Here is an 18564-nt window from a genome sequence, read left to right as displayed (position 1 = left end):
CCTAAGGCCACCGTATGGCATCAGATTAAGATACCCAAACTAGTGAAGTACAATAGCCCGACGACAGGTGTGACAACATTGACCCTCTATCTGGCTCTCGGTGGCGAACGTCGGCCAGAGAAGCACACAGGGTCACCGGCCGGGCCAGGGCAGTGGGAGAGGCTGCGTTCCGGTCACGTGACCCCGAGCAGCCCTAGCCCCGCCCCCTCCTGTCCCACCGGGTCTGCGCCTGCGCGGGCGCGGGCTCGCTCGCCGGCCGTCCTGCGGGCGGGCGGCTCCGGGCGTGGGGCGGGCGCCCGCCGCCGAGGGTGAGTACGGAGCCGGGTGGGGAGGCCTGCTCTCCCCGTAGCCGCTGGTTGGCGGGGAGAGGGGACATGGAGCAGGGCCGTAGGATCGTCGCCGCCGCTGCCGCCCGCTCCAGCCCCCGCGGCCCCGGGCCCAGTTCCGCATCCCCTCGGCTTCCGGCGCGCGCGCCTGTCAGCGACTCTTGGGGCGCGGTAGCTGCGGGGCGACTGTACCTGCCAAGGGGGCTGTGCACGGGTTCGGGTCCCCTCGGGCTGCGGAGACTCCTCCGCCGGGAAAGCCGAAGCCGCCGGGGCGGGGAGGGGCGCCGGGGAAGGGCAGCGGCCCGAAGGCGCGGATGCGGCCTCCTCCCAGATGTTTCCGAGACGAGAGGGGCTGGTGGTTTTGCCCAGGGACCCTCCCCTTCACGAAGTGGAGAAACGGAAGTCCGGGAAAAGACTTCTGCGACACCATGGACACCATGTTGCCTCACCTTGTAGAAAACGGTTGTACTCGGGTCTGGAGAGATGGCTTAGCGGTTAATGCGTTTGCGAGCAAAGCCAAAGGACCCAGGTTCGATGTCCACGTAAAGCCAGATGCACAAAGTGGCTCCTGCGTCCGGAGTTGGTTTGCAGTAGCTAGGAGGCCCTGGCGTATCCATTCTCTTCTTCTCCCCCCTCCCCTCTCTCAAATAAATAAAATATATTAAAGGAGAAAAAACAAACAGTTGTACAAAGCACTTTGGAGTGGGGGTGTTAATTGTTCGTCTCTATTATCAATTTTCAGGTTTAGGTAGATTGAGTATGTCAACCTGTTTGTTTTTGTCCCTAGTTCTTTCAGCTTGTCTTAATTCCCATTTTTTGTTTCTTGTAATCTATGAAACAGAAGTCTGAAATAAGTACAGGTGAAGTGGCTATGTCGGTTGGAGCTCCTGCACCTTTGAAAGGATTTATAGTCAAAAGTGCTGAGGTGCGGAGTGCCCCTTACTGGGTCCATGGCAGGTGGAGCAAAATGGAATCACCCTTAGCTCCTCCCAACCCCGAAGTAGGGTCCCAATCTACCCCAGGCTGGCCTGGAACTCACTCTATAGTTCTAGACTGGGGTCAAATTCACTGCTATCCTCCTACCTCTGTCTTCCGAGAGCTGGGATTAAAGGTGTGTGCCACCATGCCGAACAGATAGTGGATTTTTGAAGTCATAGACACGCCTTGGGTTTGCAGTAGCAAGATAATGCCATAACTAGTACTAGAACCCTAGCTGACCTTGTTATGAATGCTGACTCAGACCTGCTGACTAATGGAAATTCACATCCTTTGAGAATTACATTATCACCCTCTGCCCTGTTTTTGCACAAAGACCTTTGTACCGAGATCACATCTAGATCATGTGTTTTACCTGTGGGTTGCAAATTACAGTGAGGTTTTACATTTTCTATTTTTTTCTTTCCTATTTGGTTGACGGTTTTTTTTTTTTGTGGGGGGGAGTTAAGGTAGGGTCTCACTCTAGCCCAGAATGACCTGGAATTCACTATATAATGTCAGGCTGGCCTCGAACTCACAGAGATCCTCCTACCTCTGCCTCCTGAGTGCTGGGATTAAAGGCCTGCACCACTATGCCCAGTTCTTTTTTTTTTTTTTTTCATTTTTTATAATATATTTTTATTTATTTGCAAGCAGAGAGAGATAGAAAAGAGACAGAAATGGGAGCACCAGGACCTCCAGCCATCACAAATGGACTCCAATTGCATTGCTCCACTTTGTGCCTCTGGCTTTATGTGGGTGCTGGGGAATTGAACTCAGATTGTTAGGCTCTGCAGACAACAAGCACCTTAACTGCTGAGCCATCTCTCCAGCCTCTTTTTCCATGTTTTTTTGTTCTGTTCTGTTCTGTTTTGTTTTGTTTTGTTTTGTTTTAAATCAGAGTTTCACTCTAGCCCAGGCTGACCTGGAACTGGCTCTGTATCCCCAGACTGGCCTCGAACTCACAGTGAACCTCCTACCTCAGCCTCCCAAGTGCTGAGGTTAAAGGCGTATGCTTGCTGTTGCTTGAAAGTCCAACTTTGTGAATTTTGCTTCCTTATGTTGAAGTAGTGTTTTCCCTAGCAAACTCGTGTCGTTTTGGTAAATAAATTTTGCAGTGAATTGTAAAGGACTATTACTCAACTCAAAGAACTTAGAGGTGAGTGTAGCAAAGAAATTTAGCCATGTTCACGGTGTAACACTCAAACATACCCGTTCCAAACTCTTATCAGAACATTGCATATTGTCTTTCCTTCTGCTACATTAAGACCTAGTCACACCATACTGATGGGTGGAGTGAAACTAGAGAGAAAGTGCCAAGTCTGTGAAGTCTGGTGAGTTTCCTAACATTCCTTTTTCCTGATAGGCCTGCTTTTGAAATCTAATCTAACTGTACAACCATGTTCCTACTTTTTTTTTTTTTCTCCTAGCATCCCTACCTCTCCTCTCAGCACCTCCCTAAAATTTCTTAAAATTCTTTGTTAGAGTGGTCAGTGGCTAGCTAGCTAGTTTTCTGTTTGCTTACTAATGACCATTATTACAGAATAATGACAGACTTTAATATGTGTTCAGTATGTGAAAAATAATGTGTTTTTGTTTGGTTTTTGTTGTTTTCTAGATAGGGTCTCACTCTAGCCCCGGCACAGCTGGGCCCCCAGCAAAAGTACAAATTATCTTTTTGTTTTGCGTTGAGACGGGCTTTCATAGACTATCTAGCAAGTAAGCCCAGAGAAAGCATGAGAAAGGAGTTTAAAGGAAAATGTAAGTTTAAAAACTGAAAATAGCTGGGCATATTTGTATAGACCTTTAGTCTCAGCACTCAGGAAACAGAGGTTGGAGGATCAATGTCAGTTCCCGATTAGGCTGGCCTAGAGTGAGACTCTACCTTGAAAAAAACACCAAAAATGAATAAATAAACTGAAAATAGAACAGAATATAGTAGCACACACTTGTAACTCCAGCAGTTGGGAAACTGAAGCAGGGAAGATCACCTCCTTTGAGGACACCCTGTGTCAAAACAATCCCTTGTGCTCACACACAAACATGAAAACATAAAAGTTTATTGGCCTGCACACATTTTTAATCCCAGCACTCAGGAGGCAGAGGTAGGAGGATTACTGTGAGTTTGAGGCCAGTATGGAACCACAGAATGAGCCTGTAAGTCAGCCTAGGCTAGAGTGAGATCCTACCTCTGGGGGGATGGACATATATATATATATATTACACACACATACATACATACATATACACACACATACATGCATACACACACAAGTAAAAGTAATGGGGCTGGAGAGATGGCTTAGCTTTTAAGGTGCTTGCTTGCAAAGCCTAAGAAGCCAGGCGCAGTTCTCTAGAACCCATTTAAGCCAGATGCACATGGTGGTACATGTGTCTGGAGTTCATTTCAGGCTGGAAGTCCTGGTATGCCCACTCCCTCTTACAAAAATAAATAAAAAGGGCTGGAGAGATGGCTTAGTGGTTAAGGTGTTTGCCTGCAAAGCCTAAGAACCCATGTTTGAACTCTCTAGATCCCATGTAAGCCAGATGCACACAAGGTAGTACATCGTGTCTGGAGGCCCTGACACTCCAATTCTCTCTCTCTCATAAAATAAAAAAGATACTTAAGTCAGGCATGGTGGTGTACACCTTTAATCCCAGCACTCGGGAAGTAGAGGTAGGAGGATTGCTGTGAGTTCCAGACCAGCCAGAGACTACATACTGAACTCCAGGTCATCCTGGGCTAGAGTGATGAGACCTTACTCCAAAAACAACAGCAGCAGCGGAGCATGGTGGCACATGGCTTTGATCTCAGCACTCGGGAGGCAGAGGCAGGAGTATCACCATGAGTTCAAGACCACCCTAAGACTACAGAGTGAATTCCAGGTCAGCCTGAGCTAGAGGGAGACTTTACCTCAAAAAACCAAAAACAAACAAAAGCCAATAAAAAAATATGTTTTAAAAAAGTAATAGATTCTTGAAGAACTGGTTCTTTCTTGCACATAGACTTAAATTAGGTGAGAAAGGAAACAAGCACACATAGTTTAAGATATCTTACTTTTACTTGTCACCTTTAGCTGTGTATATATATACAAGTTCATGTGTGTTAGTGTGTGTGGAAGTCAGAGGACGAGTTTCTGGTGTCAGCTCTCGCCTTGCATCTTGTTTGAGGAAGAGACTCATCCACAGCTAGCTGATTCTCGGGCTTCTGGGAGATTCCAGTCTCTACCTTGTAACTCACTGCAGGTGTGCTGAGATTAGTTTCCTGCTTTGGGAACTGCAGATCTGAACTTGGAAACTCAGTTTGCATGGCAAGTGCTTAATATACCAACCCATCTCCCCAGCCTCAGAAATATCCTTTAAAAGCAGCAAGTGCTTTATAAAACTATAGAAATAAAATCAGATTTTACTTTCTTTTATTTAGGGAAACCCAGTTATTAAAATTGATTATAGAAGAGCAAACCTGACAAGCCAATAACAATGGAAAAAATTGGGAGAGTTACCAAAAAGCTGTCATCCTTAACACCAGGCTTAGCTGGTGGCACAGGTGAATTCTTTAAAGCTTTTATTTATTTGTGTGTCTTGTTTAATGTGTGTGTGTCCATGAGAAGACAGGAGGGAATAAACCCATATAAAGATGCAAATTGGGGTCATTTATCAATTCTTTTGTTTTTTTTTTTCAAGGTAAGGTCTCACTCTAGTCCAAGATGACCTGGAATTCATTATGTAGTCTAAGGGTGGCCTCAGTGCTGAGATTAAAGGCATGAGCCACCACGCCCAGCCTTTTAAATATTTACTTATTTTGTGAGAGAGAGGGATATAGAGAATGGGCAAATCTGGGCCACCAGCCACTGCAAACCATTAAGCCATCTCTCCAGATTCTGAATGGGGGCTGAGCTAACCTGGCATCAAACCAGGTTGAGGTTTATTCCAGGAATCTTAACTCTAGGAAAGGGGGCTCCTCCTAGGAAGGGACTCAAGTTGTATGTAGAACTTGTTTAGGCAGCTAGAGATAAGGAAAAGCCAGATCCTTCTCTGACCTCTAGCTAAGTGGAGACTGAAGGGCATGTTCAAGGACATTCCCTGCTTTTACTTTCAGGGGACCCAGCCACCCTAAACTGCCTTAGTCAACACAACATTTAAATTGCTATATAGCACAAAGAAGGAAAAGTTTCAGATTCCTTTTACATTGACATAACTTGAAAATGGTTAAAAAAAAAATTGGAAACTAGAAACCAGTGTGTTAGGAATAGTGACATGAAATTTAAAATACTAGCAAATGATGGACTGGGAGGGTAGCTCAGCAGTAGAGCACTTGCCTAGCATGCAAGATGCCCCCAGGGCCAAAAACCAAAACAGAAAACTTTTAACAAATGTTTAGCTAATAAATGTTATTCAGCTAAAACCAAATGTTACCATAGCCAAATAGAGTTCATCTCCATGTTTTATGGATGGAAATTTTACATATTATAGATAGTTTCTGATTTACCATGGTCCCACTTACAATGCATTAACTTTTGATTTTGTTTCTTCAGTGCTAACCCATGCTTGCATGCATGCTAAGCAAGCCTTCTATCACTGAGCTACATCCCCAGCCCTATTTTGAATTTTTGATGATACAAAAGTGACATGTGTTCAGTAGGAACCATCCCATAATTTTTCCCTTGGTAGTGATATGTGGCCGTGCACTGCTGCTCAAAGACAGCAGCAGTGAACCCCAGTTCTCACTCAGCCATGTGATCAGGAAGGTCAACAACTGGCACTCTGTTGCTAAGCTATGATGTTCAGTTGGTTTGGTGTATTTGATCTGTTTTCAGGGGTTGGGGGTATTGCTCAGTGGTAGAACATGTGATTAACATACATGAGCCCTGGGTTCAATCCCTAGCACCTTTTAAAAATCAGTAAATGCCTTTCTGACATTTTTTTTTAATCTCATCATGAATATATCAGGATGCAACCTGAGGAGCATCTATACATCTAAGTACTTCAGAAAAGAACAATAATATAGTTCAGCCTTGTTGAGGACCTTCTGCACTCCAGACTACTCCTGAGTGCTTTCCATGATTAGCTCACTGAATTGAGCCAGCCTATGAGGTAGGTAACTGCTGCCATTTAAACAAGGAAATAAGCCATGGAGACTGAGGGACTTGTCCAAAGCTCACAGGTAGATTCTTGCCTGAGATGTGAGCCCAGGCAAGTAGTAGACTCCAAAGGCTCTTAATTGTTGGATCAGACTCTTTCCTGTATCTGTATGACTGTTTCATAGTGACTCAAGTTCAAGGTTTGATTCCCACTTATTGGTGGTAGGACAGGGAAATGGGGGAATAGAAGTCATTGAACTTTGTAAAACAGAAAATCATTTTCTTCCAACATTTGAAGACTTTTACAAGAGCTTTATTTATTATTAGTACTAGAAAAAAGAACCCATTTATAGTGGGAAAAACAACTTAATAGTAAATATTGGGGGTTAAGGAGCTAAATTAATAAGTTGCAGCTATACTGAGTTTTTGAATATAGAATGAAGATCTGAGGTTTGTTTGTTTTTGTTTTTGTTTTTTTTTGGTTTTTTTTTGGTTTTTTTTTGGTTTTTTAAGGTAGGGTGTCTCACTTTAGCCAAGGCTGACCTGGAATGCACTATGGAATCTCAGGGTGGCCTCAAACTCATGGCGATCCTCCTACCTCTGCCTCCCGAGTGCTGGCATCAAAGGTGTGCGCCACCACGCCTGGCTGGTTTGTTTGTTTGTTTGTTCGTTTGTTTGAGGCAGGGTCTCTAGTCCAGGCTGTTCCCTGTGTAGTCTCAGGGTGGCCTTGAACTCACAGTGATCCTCCTGCCTCTGCTCCTGAGTGCTGGGATTAAAAGTGCATACCACCAGGCCCACCTAAGATTTGAGTTTTGAAGCATAATTTTTCAGGTAAAATTCTGTGATCACCAAAAAAATAGTCTTTGCTCCAGGTTAGCAACACAGTGCTGAATACGGCAGGAGAAATTATGTGAGCATCTGCCTGCTTAAATTGGAACATTTTGTTTTATTTTTTAAATACTTCATTCACTTGAAAGACAGAGAAGAGAATGGGTGCACCAGGTCCTCCTGTCTCTGCAAACAAACTCCAGATGCTTGCACCACTTTGTTCATCTGGCTTTTTATGTAGGTACTTGGGAATTGTACCCAGGCCACCAGGATTTGTAAGCATGTGCCTTTAACCACTGAGCCATCTCCCAGCCTTTTTGGTTTTGTTTTTTCAAGGTAGGTTCTCAGTCTAGCCCAGCTAAGACCTTTTTTTTTTTTTTTCCTCTGAGGTGGGGTCTAACTCTCGCCCAAACTGATCTGGAATTCACTATGTAGTCTCAGGGTGGCCTTGAACTCACTGCAGTCCTCCTCCCTCTGCCTTTTGAATGCTGGGATTAAAAGCATAGGCCACCACATCCAGCTCAGTGTTTTTATGTCATGATGATTAGTTTCCTCATGTAAACTTAGAGCCACCAGGATTTGGATTGAGTATACTCACATAACAGCTTTGCTGTTTCTCAAACCACAGCCAATGTCATGCAAGATGCTGTATACCTTTAATCCCAGCTCTTGGGAGGCAGACGTAGGAGGATTGCCATGAGTTCAAGGCCACTCTGAGACTATGTAGTGAATTCCAGGTCAGCCTGGGCTAGAATGAGACCCTACCTTGAAAAAAAAGACTCTGCCTGGAGAGATGGCTCAGTAGTTAAAGTTGCTTGCTTGCAAAGCCTATTTGTTTGTATTTGAACCGACATAAAGCCAAGAGCACAAAGTGGCGCATGCATGTGGAGTTTGTTTGCAATGGCAGGTGGCCTTGGTGCATGCCTCTTCTCTCTCTGTGTCTGCCTGCCTGTCTCTCTCTTTCTCTGTGCAATATTTTAAAAATATAGGAATGTCTAGGGCTGGAGATACGGCTTTGTGGTTAAGGCACTTATTTGTGAAGCTTAAGGACCCATGTTTGACTCTCCAGATCCCACATAAGCTAGACACACAAAGGTGAGGCAAGCACAAGGTTGCACATGCCCACTAGGTGGCACAAACGTTGAGTTTGGCTGCAGTGGCTGAGGCCCTAGCATGCCAGTTATCTCTCTCTTTTTCTCACTCTCTTTAAAATAAGTAAAATAATGTCTATGACCATAATCTTGTTCAACAAATATTTGTGAGTCCAAAAAGAAAGAAGTATTACAAAAGAACAGACAAATTATTGCAGTTATATTTTTATTATGAAAAGTGAAACAAATCTGTCTAAGAAATTAGAGGATTCAGTGATTTGGATGGTTCTGGCTTGAACACACAAGAATCAGTAGCTTTTTTCATATGCAGACAAAAACAAATTGGAAAATTAGTAGAAGGAAACAACCTATACATAATAAGATATGATGATTAAAATGTGAGAATATTTTAAATTCTATAAGGTTAGTAAAAAGATAGGTAATAAGGTAGGCATGGTGACAAACACCTTTAATCACAACATTTGAGAGGCAGAGGCAGGAGGATCACTGTGAGTTTGAGGCCAGCTTATAACTACAGAGTGAGTTCCAGGTCAGTCTAGACTAGAGTGAAGAATCTGTCTCAAAGAAAAAAATTAAAAGTAAAATTTAAAAAAAAAAAAAAAAGACTTGTCCTAAAGCTGGTTGTGTTGGGGTATACCTGTAATCCCAGCACTTGGGAGTCTGAGGAAGGATCACTGTGAGTTCAAAGCCACCCTGAGACTACATTATGAATTCTAGGTCAGCCTAGGCTAGAATAAGACCTTACCTCGAAAAACCAAACAAAAAAAGAAAACACACAGAAAACAAAATATTGATCTTGTGTCCCCTGCATGGAAATAGCACACTAAACCTCATTAATACACTAATTAATACATGTTAGTAAAAATGATTTTCTGTCCCATTCCTCTAGCCTCCAGAGTGCTGAGATTAAAGGCACACACCACCATGCCTGGCTTAAAAATATTTTTTAGCTGGGCATGGTAGTGCATGCCTTTAATTCCAGTACTCAGGAGGCAAAGGTAGGAGTATTGCTTTGAGTTTGAAGCCACCTTAAGACTATATAGTGAATTCCAGGTCAGCCTGGGCTAATGCAAGACCCTACCTCAAAAAAGGGGGGGAATTAAAAAAAAATTTTTGAGGGAGAATGTATAACAGCACACCAGGGCCTCTTGCCACTGCAAACAAACTCCAGATATATAGAGCACTCGGTGCATCTGGCATCTGGGCATAAAGAATCACCACCAGCCCCCAAAATAAAATTTTTAAAAATTACTGATCCAGCTTCAAAGGGAAAATACAGTGTCTGGAAATTGGAGGAGGGATTGGAGAAAAGTCTGTGTTTGACTCTGTTTAAAACCCATTGTCTTTCATTATCTGTAGGCTAAGAGAGTCCTTCCTGAATAAGAAAGGTCTTAAGCAACATGATGGATTCAGAAGCTCATGAGAAGAGATCACGGATCCTAACATCTTCAAAACAAGATCTGTCTCCTCACATTACAAACGTTGGAGAAATGAAGCATTACTTGTGTGGCTGCTGCGCAGCTTTCAACAATGTAGCGATCACATATCCCATTCAGAAGATCCTCTTTCGGCAGCAGCTATATGGGCTCAAAACCCGGGATGCAGTCCTGCAGTTGAGAAGGGATGGATTTCGAAACCTGTATCGTGGAATCCTCCCTCCATTGATGCAGAAAACCACTACCCTGGCCCTTATGTTTGGTCTCTATGAGGATTTATCTTGCCTTCTCCGGAAGCATGTCAGTGCTCCTGAGTTTGTAACCTGTGGCGTGGCAGCAATACTTGCAGGGACAACAGAAGCCATTTTCACTCCATTGGAAAGAGTTCAGACACTGCTTCAAGATCATAAGCATCATGACAAATTCACAAACACTTACCAGGCTTTCCGGGCACTGAAATGTCATGGGATTAGGGAATATTATCGAGGCTTGGTGCCTATTCTTTTCCGAAATGGATTTAGCAATGCCCTTTTCTTTGGCCTTCGAGGACCTATTAAGGAGCATCTGCCTACGGCGACGACGCATAGTGCTCATCTGGTCAATGACTTCATCTGTGGAGGTCTTCTGGGTGCCATGTTGGGATTCTTGTTTTTTCCAGTTAATGTTGTAAAGGCTCGAATACAGTCTCAGATTGGTGGGGAATTTCAGTCCTTCTCCAAGGTTTTCAAAACCATTTGGCTAGAGCGGGATAGGAAGTTGGCGAATCTTTTCAGAGGTGCTCATCTGAATTATCATCGGTCTCTAATCTCTTGGGGAATAATCAATGCAACTTATGAGTTTTTATTAAAGGTTACATGACAAAGTCACTAGCAAAATGTGATTTATCAGCTAATTAGACCCAAGAATGCAATTTGGCTTTGTTCCTAATTGGCCTAAATACATTGGTGTCATTAAGTCAGCAAATTATGGACAAAGCATCAACGAAAGCAGAATGAACGTTTTCAGAAGGTAATCGAAAGGTTTGTTTTGACCACTACCCAAGAGCTTTAGGCTGCTGCCTGGTAGCTAGCTGTGAGTCTCAGGGCAACCTAACAGCCAGGATGTGATCCTTTTTCCTCCTGGAAACAGTCTTTTGGCCTCTGTATGGAAGCATCCTGGCCCTGTGCAGCCCCAGCACGTGTTCTTGGGCCTTAGGACCCTTCAGGCACACTTCGTTCCTCTTATTTACCGTGGTTTCTTTGCTTCCAGAGGCAGCTGCAGAAGGCAGTCTGTTAGACTGAGCACCCGTAAGACGAAGGAGCAGAACAGAGGAAAACCAGCTTGTTAGAGACAGGCATTGCACAACAAATTACTGCTGCTAGTTTTGAAAAGAAGCGCCTTGTTGGGTTAATCATCCGAATTATTTCTGTTTAGACTTAGTAGAATCAAGCAGCTAATAAAAGTTTTCATTTTGCTTTTTTAGCTTTGAAAGTTTTCTGTTTAATTCCGAATGTGACTTTAAGCCTTTCCAAAATATCCTTGTGTTGATTTTACTGAATTCATTGCCAAAAGATGAGAGGACTTAACATTCTGTTACATGCTTCATCTTGTTAATTACATATAGAATAGATCATATCCTGTTTAGCTTGGCTTTGAATTAATGGTACCAACTTGAGAAGAATATCATTGGGCATTATTTTCCCCCTTGAGTAGTAATTTGTCATATTCAAGCACCCTGTTCTCTTGAAATACACTGTTAAAAAAGCAAACACTTCCTGGTCTGGGAAGATGTCTCACTGGTTAAAGGTGCTTGTTTGCAAAGCCTGCCAACCCAGGTTCAATTCCTAAGCCAGATTCAGAAAGTGTCTCTAGTATCTGGTGCTTGCAGTAGAAAGAGGTCCTTGGCACACACACAACATGTATGTAGACAAATTGGTTTAAATACTTCCATAAAGTTTTATTTGGGGAATTATTGACATAACCCCAAGTTTTCTTTTTTCCAGGTTTCTAAATACCATGGAGGGGGGAGAGAAGGCTCAGCATAGATTTTACTCCACAGTGTTAGTTGTCTTATGTACTCTTGGAAAGAGACTTCTTTAGGATTTTGACATTTTGGAAAACCCAATTTGCCATTGTACCATCAGAAGAAGATAAGGACTGGAGAGATAACTTAGCGGTTAAGGCGCTTGCCTGCAAAGTCTAAGACCCAGGTTCTATTCTCCAATACCCACATGAAGCCAGGTGCACAAAGTGGAGTGTGTTCGCAGTGGCTTGAGCCCTGGAGCACCCCTCTATCTCTGTCTCTCTGCTTATGAAAATGAATAAATAAAAATAAAGAAGATAAGAGCATCTGATCTAAGTAACATTTTGAATTCCAGAGATTGGTACCAGCCAGGCAGCATACTCATCCCTTATAACCTTAACTGACAAAAGCATCTGAGGAATCAGATAATATTAGAGCATTTTTTCAAGTAAACGTAACATGACTCATGCACCACTGAATAATGAAATAACATGAATATTAAAAAGCAGCCTGTAAATATTAGGTGTTCTGATTGTTCAGAAAGTGGTAGGTTTTGTTGTTGTTTGTTTTGCGGTGCTAGGGAGTGAACCCAGGGCCTTGTACATTCTAGGTGAGTACCACAAGGGTGCATATACCCCATCCTTCACTCCCCTCCCCTGTTTTAAAGGTAGGTTTCTTACTAATGGTTGCTTTTCATCTTTCTGGGTAATTGCACGCAAATACGTATGCATACCAACCAAAATGAAATCAGGGCCTCAACTAGTAGTTTACAAGTAGTTTCTGGGCAGAAAATCCAAAACAGTTATTCACCTGTAAATACAATATGGCTGGTTAAATAAAGTGAACATCTTCCAACTGAAAAATGGATTAAAGAACATATCAAGCAATAGCAGCAGTAATGGAGCTGAGTAGCTTTTGTAGGAAACAGCTTGAAAGTTTTCTAGGTACAGCAAGCATTGCAGTGATCAAGTCACAGATGTGAGGATTTCAGAAAGCAATTTGACACCAGTGGGCTGCTGCGATGGCTCACCTTAAAGGTGCAGCGTGCTTGCAAAGCCTGCTAGCCTTGATTCAAATTCCCCAGCCAGATGCAAAAAGGGACTTATATGTCTGATACTAGTTTGCAGCAGCAAGAGCCCCTGGTATGCCAGTTTGACTAGTGTACTTTGCATGTTGAATCAAGATTTGAAGGTAATTCAGTTTCACACATGAAAGAACACCTCGCTTCCTGATGGTGTGTTCACATATGTGTGACCTTGAACATCCACAAGCATGTCTTGGTACCAAGCACTGGGTAAATTAGCCAGGAATTATGACTGTTTCGGGAGTATGTTTCATTGGGCTCTCAGTGATGTGGGGCTTGTTTTTATCTTCACACTCCATGCAGGTGATAGAAATTAAGTTGTAAAGCACTTTTATGAACTATTAGAACTAAAGAAAAATGCTTTAGTTTTTGCTTTCTCAAATAAATGGCATTTTAAGTTAATTACTAAAATTTTTTATTGTTTTTAACTCAAACTGTTGCCACTCTTAACAGCTCTTGACAAAACTGCAAATACATTATCAGAAATGATTTTTTGTTTATAAACAAGTTTGACAAACATTCAGAACTTGTAACCAACTTGCAATGTCAAAATGTGTAATTAAGAAATTCTGACAAATGTAATTTTTTTTAAGGAAAACAATTGAACTATCTGAACAGCTTTAAAATTGGTCTTTCTGTTACATGTGTGGCACACAGACGACTCATGAGCACAGGACACTTAGCCTTGTGCCTTGTACTTCATATCTGATGCTACCAGAAATGTGTTATGGATTCTGTATTTAACACACTTTCAGTGTATGAGTTCTCAGGACTGCACCACAGTAAACACAGCCTTTAGATGGTGGAATCTTGTTTAATTTGTGGTTGGGGACGAAGTTGGATGTTTTTGTCTAATAATTAATATTCATCTTATGTTTGGATATATAATCACTTGCTATCTGTTGTGGCCTGCACAATAAAATAGAGTTGTACATACAGTCGTGCCTGAATTTCCCAAGCTCAGTTACAGTGGGAAGACTCAGCCTAAGGCGGCGCAAACTTGTGAGGGAGGCATAACAAGTAGTGAACGCCAGAGGTGGGATCTAAAGGGCTTACTCTGGGTGAGCCTGTCATTGACTTAGCACCAGTGCCGTGGAGATGAAGCGCTGTACTGTGAGCGACAGCAGTCAGTGAAGGCTAGGCAGGTTGCATTGGAAGTAAAGCACTCAGACTTGTTTTCTTTTATATTAAGGCATTGTTTTCTCATACAAACAAATGCAGAGCAAAGACTTGAACTACATTCTTGATAAGCTTGAGGATTTTTAGTTCTTAATGCTCTTTTTGCTTAACAAAGTTTCACTAACATGGTTAGACTGGATTTTACTTGCTCTCTTGTGTTACATGACAATGGGTTTGATAAAAATCTGTTAATGTTTTCTGTTTTTGAGTAATTGGAATAAAATTTGTTTAAGTCCATCCTAATTGGTGTTTTGTGGTTGGATAGTTTTATTGTTTGTTTTTAATTAGCTAACAAGAAGTAGGTTTCCATAGAGGTTTTTTTGTCTTTAGTTTTGGCTAACATTCCCTCCCACTTCTATCCCCCTCCCCGGAGTCACCCCCTCTTAACTGTCCACCTTCCCAGTATTTTTTTGTCCCTCAACTTTCATGTTCCGTGTTCTACCCCCAATGCCTCTTCCTTCCCTCCACCCCAAGCCCCTTCCTGGCCTCTACTGATACTCCAAAACAAATCTAAACATACAGAGCTAGGTTCCACATATGAGAGAAAACATGTAACATTTGGCTTTCTGAGCCTGCGTTAACTATCGCACTTAGTATATTATATTACAGTTCCATTCATTTTCCTGCAAGTTTAACCATTTAATTTTTCTTTACAGATGAATATGTATATATGTGTATATGTACATTTTCATTATCCATTTCAGTTGATGGACATACAGGCTGGTTCCATTTCCTTGCTACTATGAATGCAGCAGCAATAAATAATGGATGAGCAAGTACTTCTAATAGCATATAGTCCTTTGGCTTATGTCCAGAAGTAATTTAGCTTTCTGAGAAACCTCCATGTGTTTTGTTTTTATTGTATTTTATTTAGTTGAGAGAGAGAATAGGCACGCCAGGGCCTCCAGCTGCTGCAAACGAACTCCAAATGCATGTGCCACCTGGGGAATCGAACTTGGGTCCTTTGGCTTTGCAGGCAGGCACCTTAACCACTAAGCCATCCCTCCGTCCCCCCTTTTTCTTTGGTTTTTCAAGATAGGGTCTCACTCTGGTCCAGGCTGACCTGGAATTCACTATGTAGTCTCAAGGTGGCCTCAAACTCATGGTGACCCTCCTACCACTGCCTCCTGAGTTCTGGCATTAAAGGCATGCGCCACCATGCCAGACTTTTTTTTTTAAAGTAGGGTCTTACTTTAGCCCAGGCTGACCTGGAATTCACTATGTAGTCTCAGAGTGGTCTCGAGCTCACAACAATCGTCCTGCCTTTGCCTCCTGAGTGCTGGGATTAAAGGCGTGCACCACCACGCCTGACCACACTACTTTTTATAATGCCTGCACCAGTTTGTACTCCCAGCAATAAAGGGAATCCTTTATTCCTTTATTCTTTACACTTGCCCCACACCCTTGCCAGCATTTGTTTGTTTACTTCATGATAGCCATTGTGGATTAAATGTGAAAAGTCCCCCGTAGCCTTGTGTGTTTGGATTAAGCCTCATACTCAATTTCCAGCTGGTGGAGCCTTTGGGAGGCAGAGCATTACTGAAGGCTGCTATTGCTAGGGCCAGACCTACTGGGTGTTCACTAAACAGCTCACTCACTGTTCCCTCCCAGCTGATATGACAAGATATGATGTCCAGACTCTGCAGAGTGTAAACCAAAATAACCCTTTTCCTTCCATGTACTGCTTTTGGTATGCTGTTTTGTCCCAGCAATGAGAAAGTAACCAGAGCCATTGTGACCAGAGTGAGATGGAATCTCAAAGTCATCCTATACATACTTAATTTATTTATTTGAGATAGGGAGGCAGATAGAAAGTGAGAGAACAGGTGCGTCGGGGACTCTAACCACTGCAAACTCCAGATGCATGTAACACTTTGTACATCTGGCATTACGTGTATTCTGGAGGATTGAATTGGGTCCTTAGGCTTTTCAGGGAAGTACCTAATCTGCTAAGCAATCTCTCTGGCCCTTAATTTCCATTTTTAAAGTTATTTTAGCACCTGGGTGTGCCAGTGTATGCTTTAATCCTAGCACTCCGGAGGCAGAGTGTTGCTATCAGGTTTGCATTGTTGGCAAAAAACACCCGACCAAAAGCAGCTTGAGGGAAAGGTTTATGTTGTATTACAGACTCGAGGGAAAGCTCCATGATGGCAGGGGAAATGATGCCATGAGCAGAAGGTGCACATCACCTCCTGGCCAACATCAGGTGGGCAGCAATGGCAGGAGAGTGTGCCAAACACTGGCAAGGGGAAGCTGCCTATAATACCACAAGCCTGCCCCCAACAATACACTGCCTCCAGAAAGCTTTAATTCCTAAGTTGCCATTGGCTGGGGACCTAGCATTCAGAACACCAAAGTTTATGAGGGACACCTGAATCAAATCACCACACAGAGGTAGGAGGCTTGCCATGAGTTGGATGCCACCCTAAGACTACATAGTGAATTCCAGGTCAGCCTGGACTAGAGTCGGGGGGGGGGGGAACGATTTTATGAGAAAGACAATGGGTGTGCCAGGACCTCTATCCACTGCAAACAAACTCAAGACACACACATCATTTTGTGCATCTGGTTTTACATGGGTACTGGAGAACTGAAGCCAGATCTTTAGGCTTTGTAGGCAAGTGCCTTAACCGCTGAGCCATCTCTCCAGCCCTTATTTTGCATTTAAAAATATTTTAATTTGCATTAAAAATATTTTGTCAGGGCTGGAGAGATGGCTCAGCGGTTAAGGCACTTGCCTGCAAGACCTAAGGATCCAGGTTCAACTCCCCCAGAACCCATGTAAGCCAGATGCACAAGGTGACACATGCACACAAGATCATGGATGCACACAAGGTGGTGCACACATCTGGAGTTCAACTGCAGTGGCCAGAGACCCTGGCATGCCAATTCTCTCCCATAAAAAAATAAGTAAAAATAAAAATATTTTGCTGGGCATGGTGGCACACACCTTTAATCCCAGCACTCAGGAGGCAGTTAAGAGGATCACTGTGAGTATGAGGCCACCCTGAGACTACACAGTGAGTTGTAGGTAAGCCTAGACCAAAGTGAGACCCTACTTCAAAAAAACCATATATAGCTGGCCGTGGTGGCGCATGCCTTTAATCCCAGCACTTGGGAGGCAGAGGCAGGAGGATTACCATGAGTTCAAGGCCACCCTGAGATGACAGAGTTAATTCCAGGTCAGCCTGGACCAGAGTGAGACTCTACCTCGAAAAAAAGAAGAAAAAAAAATATATATAGGGCTGGAGAGATGGCTTAGCGGTTAAGCGCTTGCCTGTGAAGGTTAAGGACCCCAGTTCGAGGCTCGGTTCCCCAGGTCCCACGTTAGCCAGATGCACAAGGTGGCGCACGCGTCTGGAGTTCGTTTGCAGAGGCTGGAAGCCCTGGCGCGCCCATTCTCTCTCTCTCCCTCTATCTGTCTTTCTCTCTGTGTCTGTCGCTCTCAAATAAATAAATAAATAAAAATTTTAAAAAAACATATATAAAAATGTTAATAAAAATTAAGAAAAAGAAAACATATATATATATACATATATATACACATATATATATATTTATTTATTTATTTATATTTGCCAGGGCCTCTTGCCAGTGTAAATGAACTCCAGACATATATGCCACTTTTATGGACACTGTGGAATTGAACCCAGACCATCAGACTTTGCAAGCAAGCACCCTGAACCATCTCTTTAGCCCCCCTCCTTTTTTTTTTTTTTTTTTTTTTTTTTGAGGTAAGGCCTGGTTGTAGCCCAGGCTGACCTGGAATCCACTATGTAGTCTCAGGCTGGTCTCAAACTTAGTGATCCTCCTACCTGTGCCTCTCAAGCATAGGGATTAAAGGCATGGGCCACCACACCCAGCAAAATAAATTTATTTTTGTTTTTCTGAGGTAGGATCTCGCTCTAGCCCAGGCTGACTAGAATTCACTATGTAGTCTCAGGGTGGCCTCAAACTCATGGCGACCCTCATACCTCTGCCTCCTGAGTGCTGGCATAAAGGTGTGTACCACCATGCCCGGCCTCAAATTTGCATTTTTAGTATTTATTCATTTGCAAGATCTTTATCTGGATCTTTTATTCTGTTCTGTGGGTCCTTGGGTTGGCCGCATTCCCAATGTGCCCAGGCAACCATGGTGAACACAATGACGACAGACTTCACTTTTGGGAGACGGTCTCTGTGAACAGCTCAGTTTAATCAATAGGGAAATAGATTTATTGTCTGTTATGGGGAAACCAACCACTCTCTAATTGGACTGGAGGCCCGCTCCATGGGAGGGAACACACCCGATACTGAAAACCTACCACAGGGGTAGTCATGAGCCTTAGGGATTTAATGTCTACTGGCATCTGGCTAAATGTATATACTATGCTCACCAAACTGCCCATAAGCACTTCTCTTAATGTTCATATATATAGTTTGTTTTTCAAGGTAGAGTCTCTCTAGTCCAGGCTGACCTGAAATTAACTCTGTAGTCTCAGGGTGGCCTTGAACTCACAGTGATCCTCCTACCTCTGCCTCCCGAGTGCTGGGATTAAAGG

At 43.1% G+C, this 18564-nt stretch overlaps 1 protein-coding gene across 4 annotated transcripts; it reads left to right on the top strand.

The window, feature by feature from the left end:
* Positions 1-242: 242 nt before the first annotated feature.
* Positions 243-14266, top strand: Slc25a51 (solute carrier family 25 member 51). Of its 4 annotated transcripts, none has more exons than XM_045150093.1 (4): positions 243-308; positions 4726-4848; positions 6252-6395; positions 9682-14266. In XM_045150093.1, exon 4 carries the CDS (start codon positions 9723-9725, stop codon positions 10614-10616), a length of 894 nt encoding a protein of 297 aa, XP_045006028.1. In that variant the 5' UTR covers positions 243-308; positions 4726-4848; positions 6252-6395; positions 9682-9722; the 3' UTR covers positions 10617-14266. The 4 variants fall into 4 exon arrangements, with proteins under 4 accessions (XP_045006028.1, XP_045006044.1, XP_045006033.1 ...); XM_045150098.1 differs by lacking the exon at positions 243-308 and adding an exon at positions 2617-2635; XM_045150109.1 differs by lacking the exons at positions 4726-4848; positions 6252-6395 and having other exon boundaries at positions 266-308.
* The last annotated feature ends 4298 nt before the right edge of the window (positions 14267-18564 follow it).

This window comes from Jaculus jaculus, chromosome 1, assembly GCF_020740685.1.
Source record: "Jaculus jaculus isolate mJacJac1 chromosome 1, mJacJac1.mat.Y.cur, whole genome shotgun sequence".
Lineage (NCBI taxonomy): Eukaryota > Metazoa > Chordata > Mammalia > Rodentia > Dipodidae > Jaculus > Jaculus jaculus.
The sequence above is the reverse complement of the archived record's forward strand: the minus strand, read 5'-3'. Positions and strand labels throughout refer to the sequence as shown.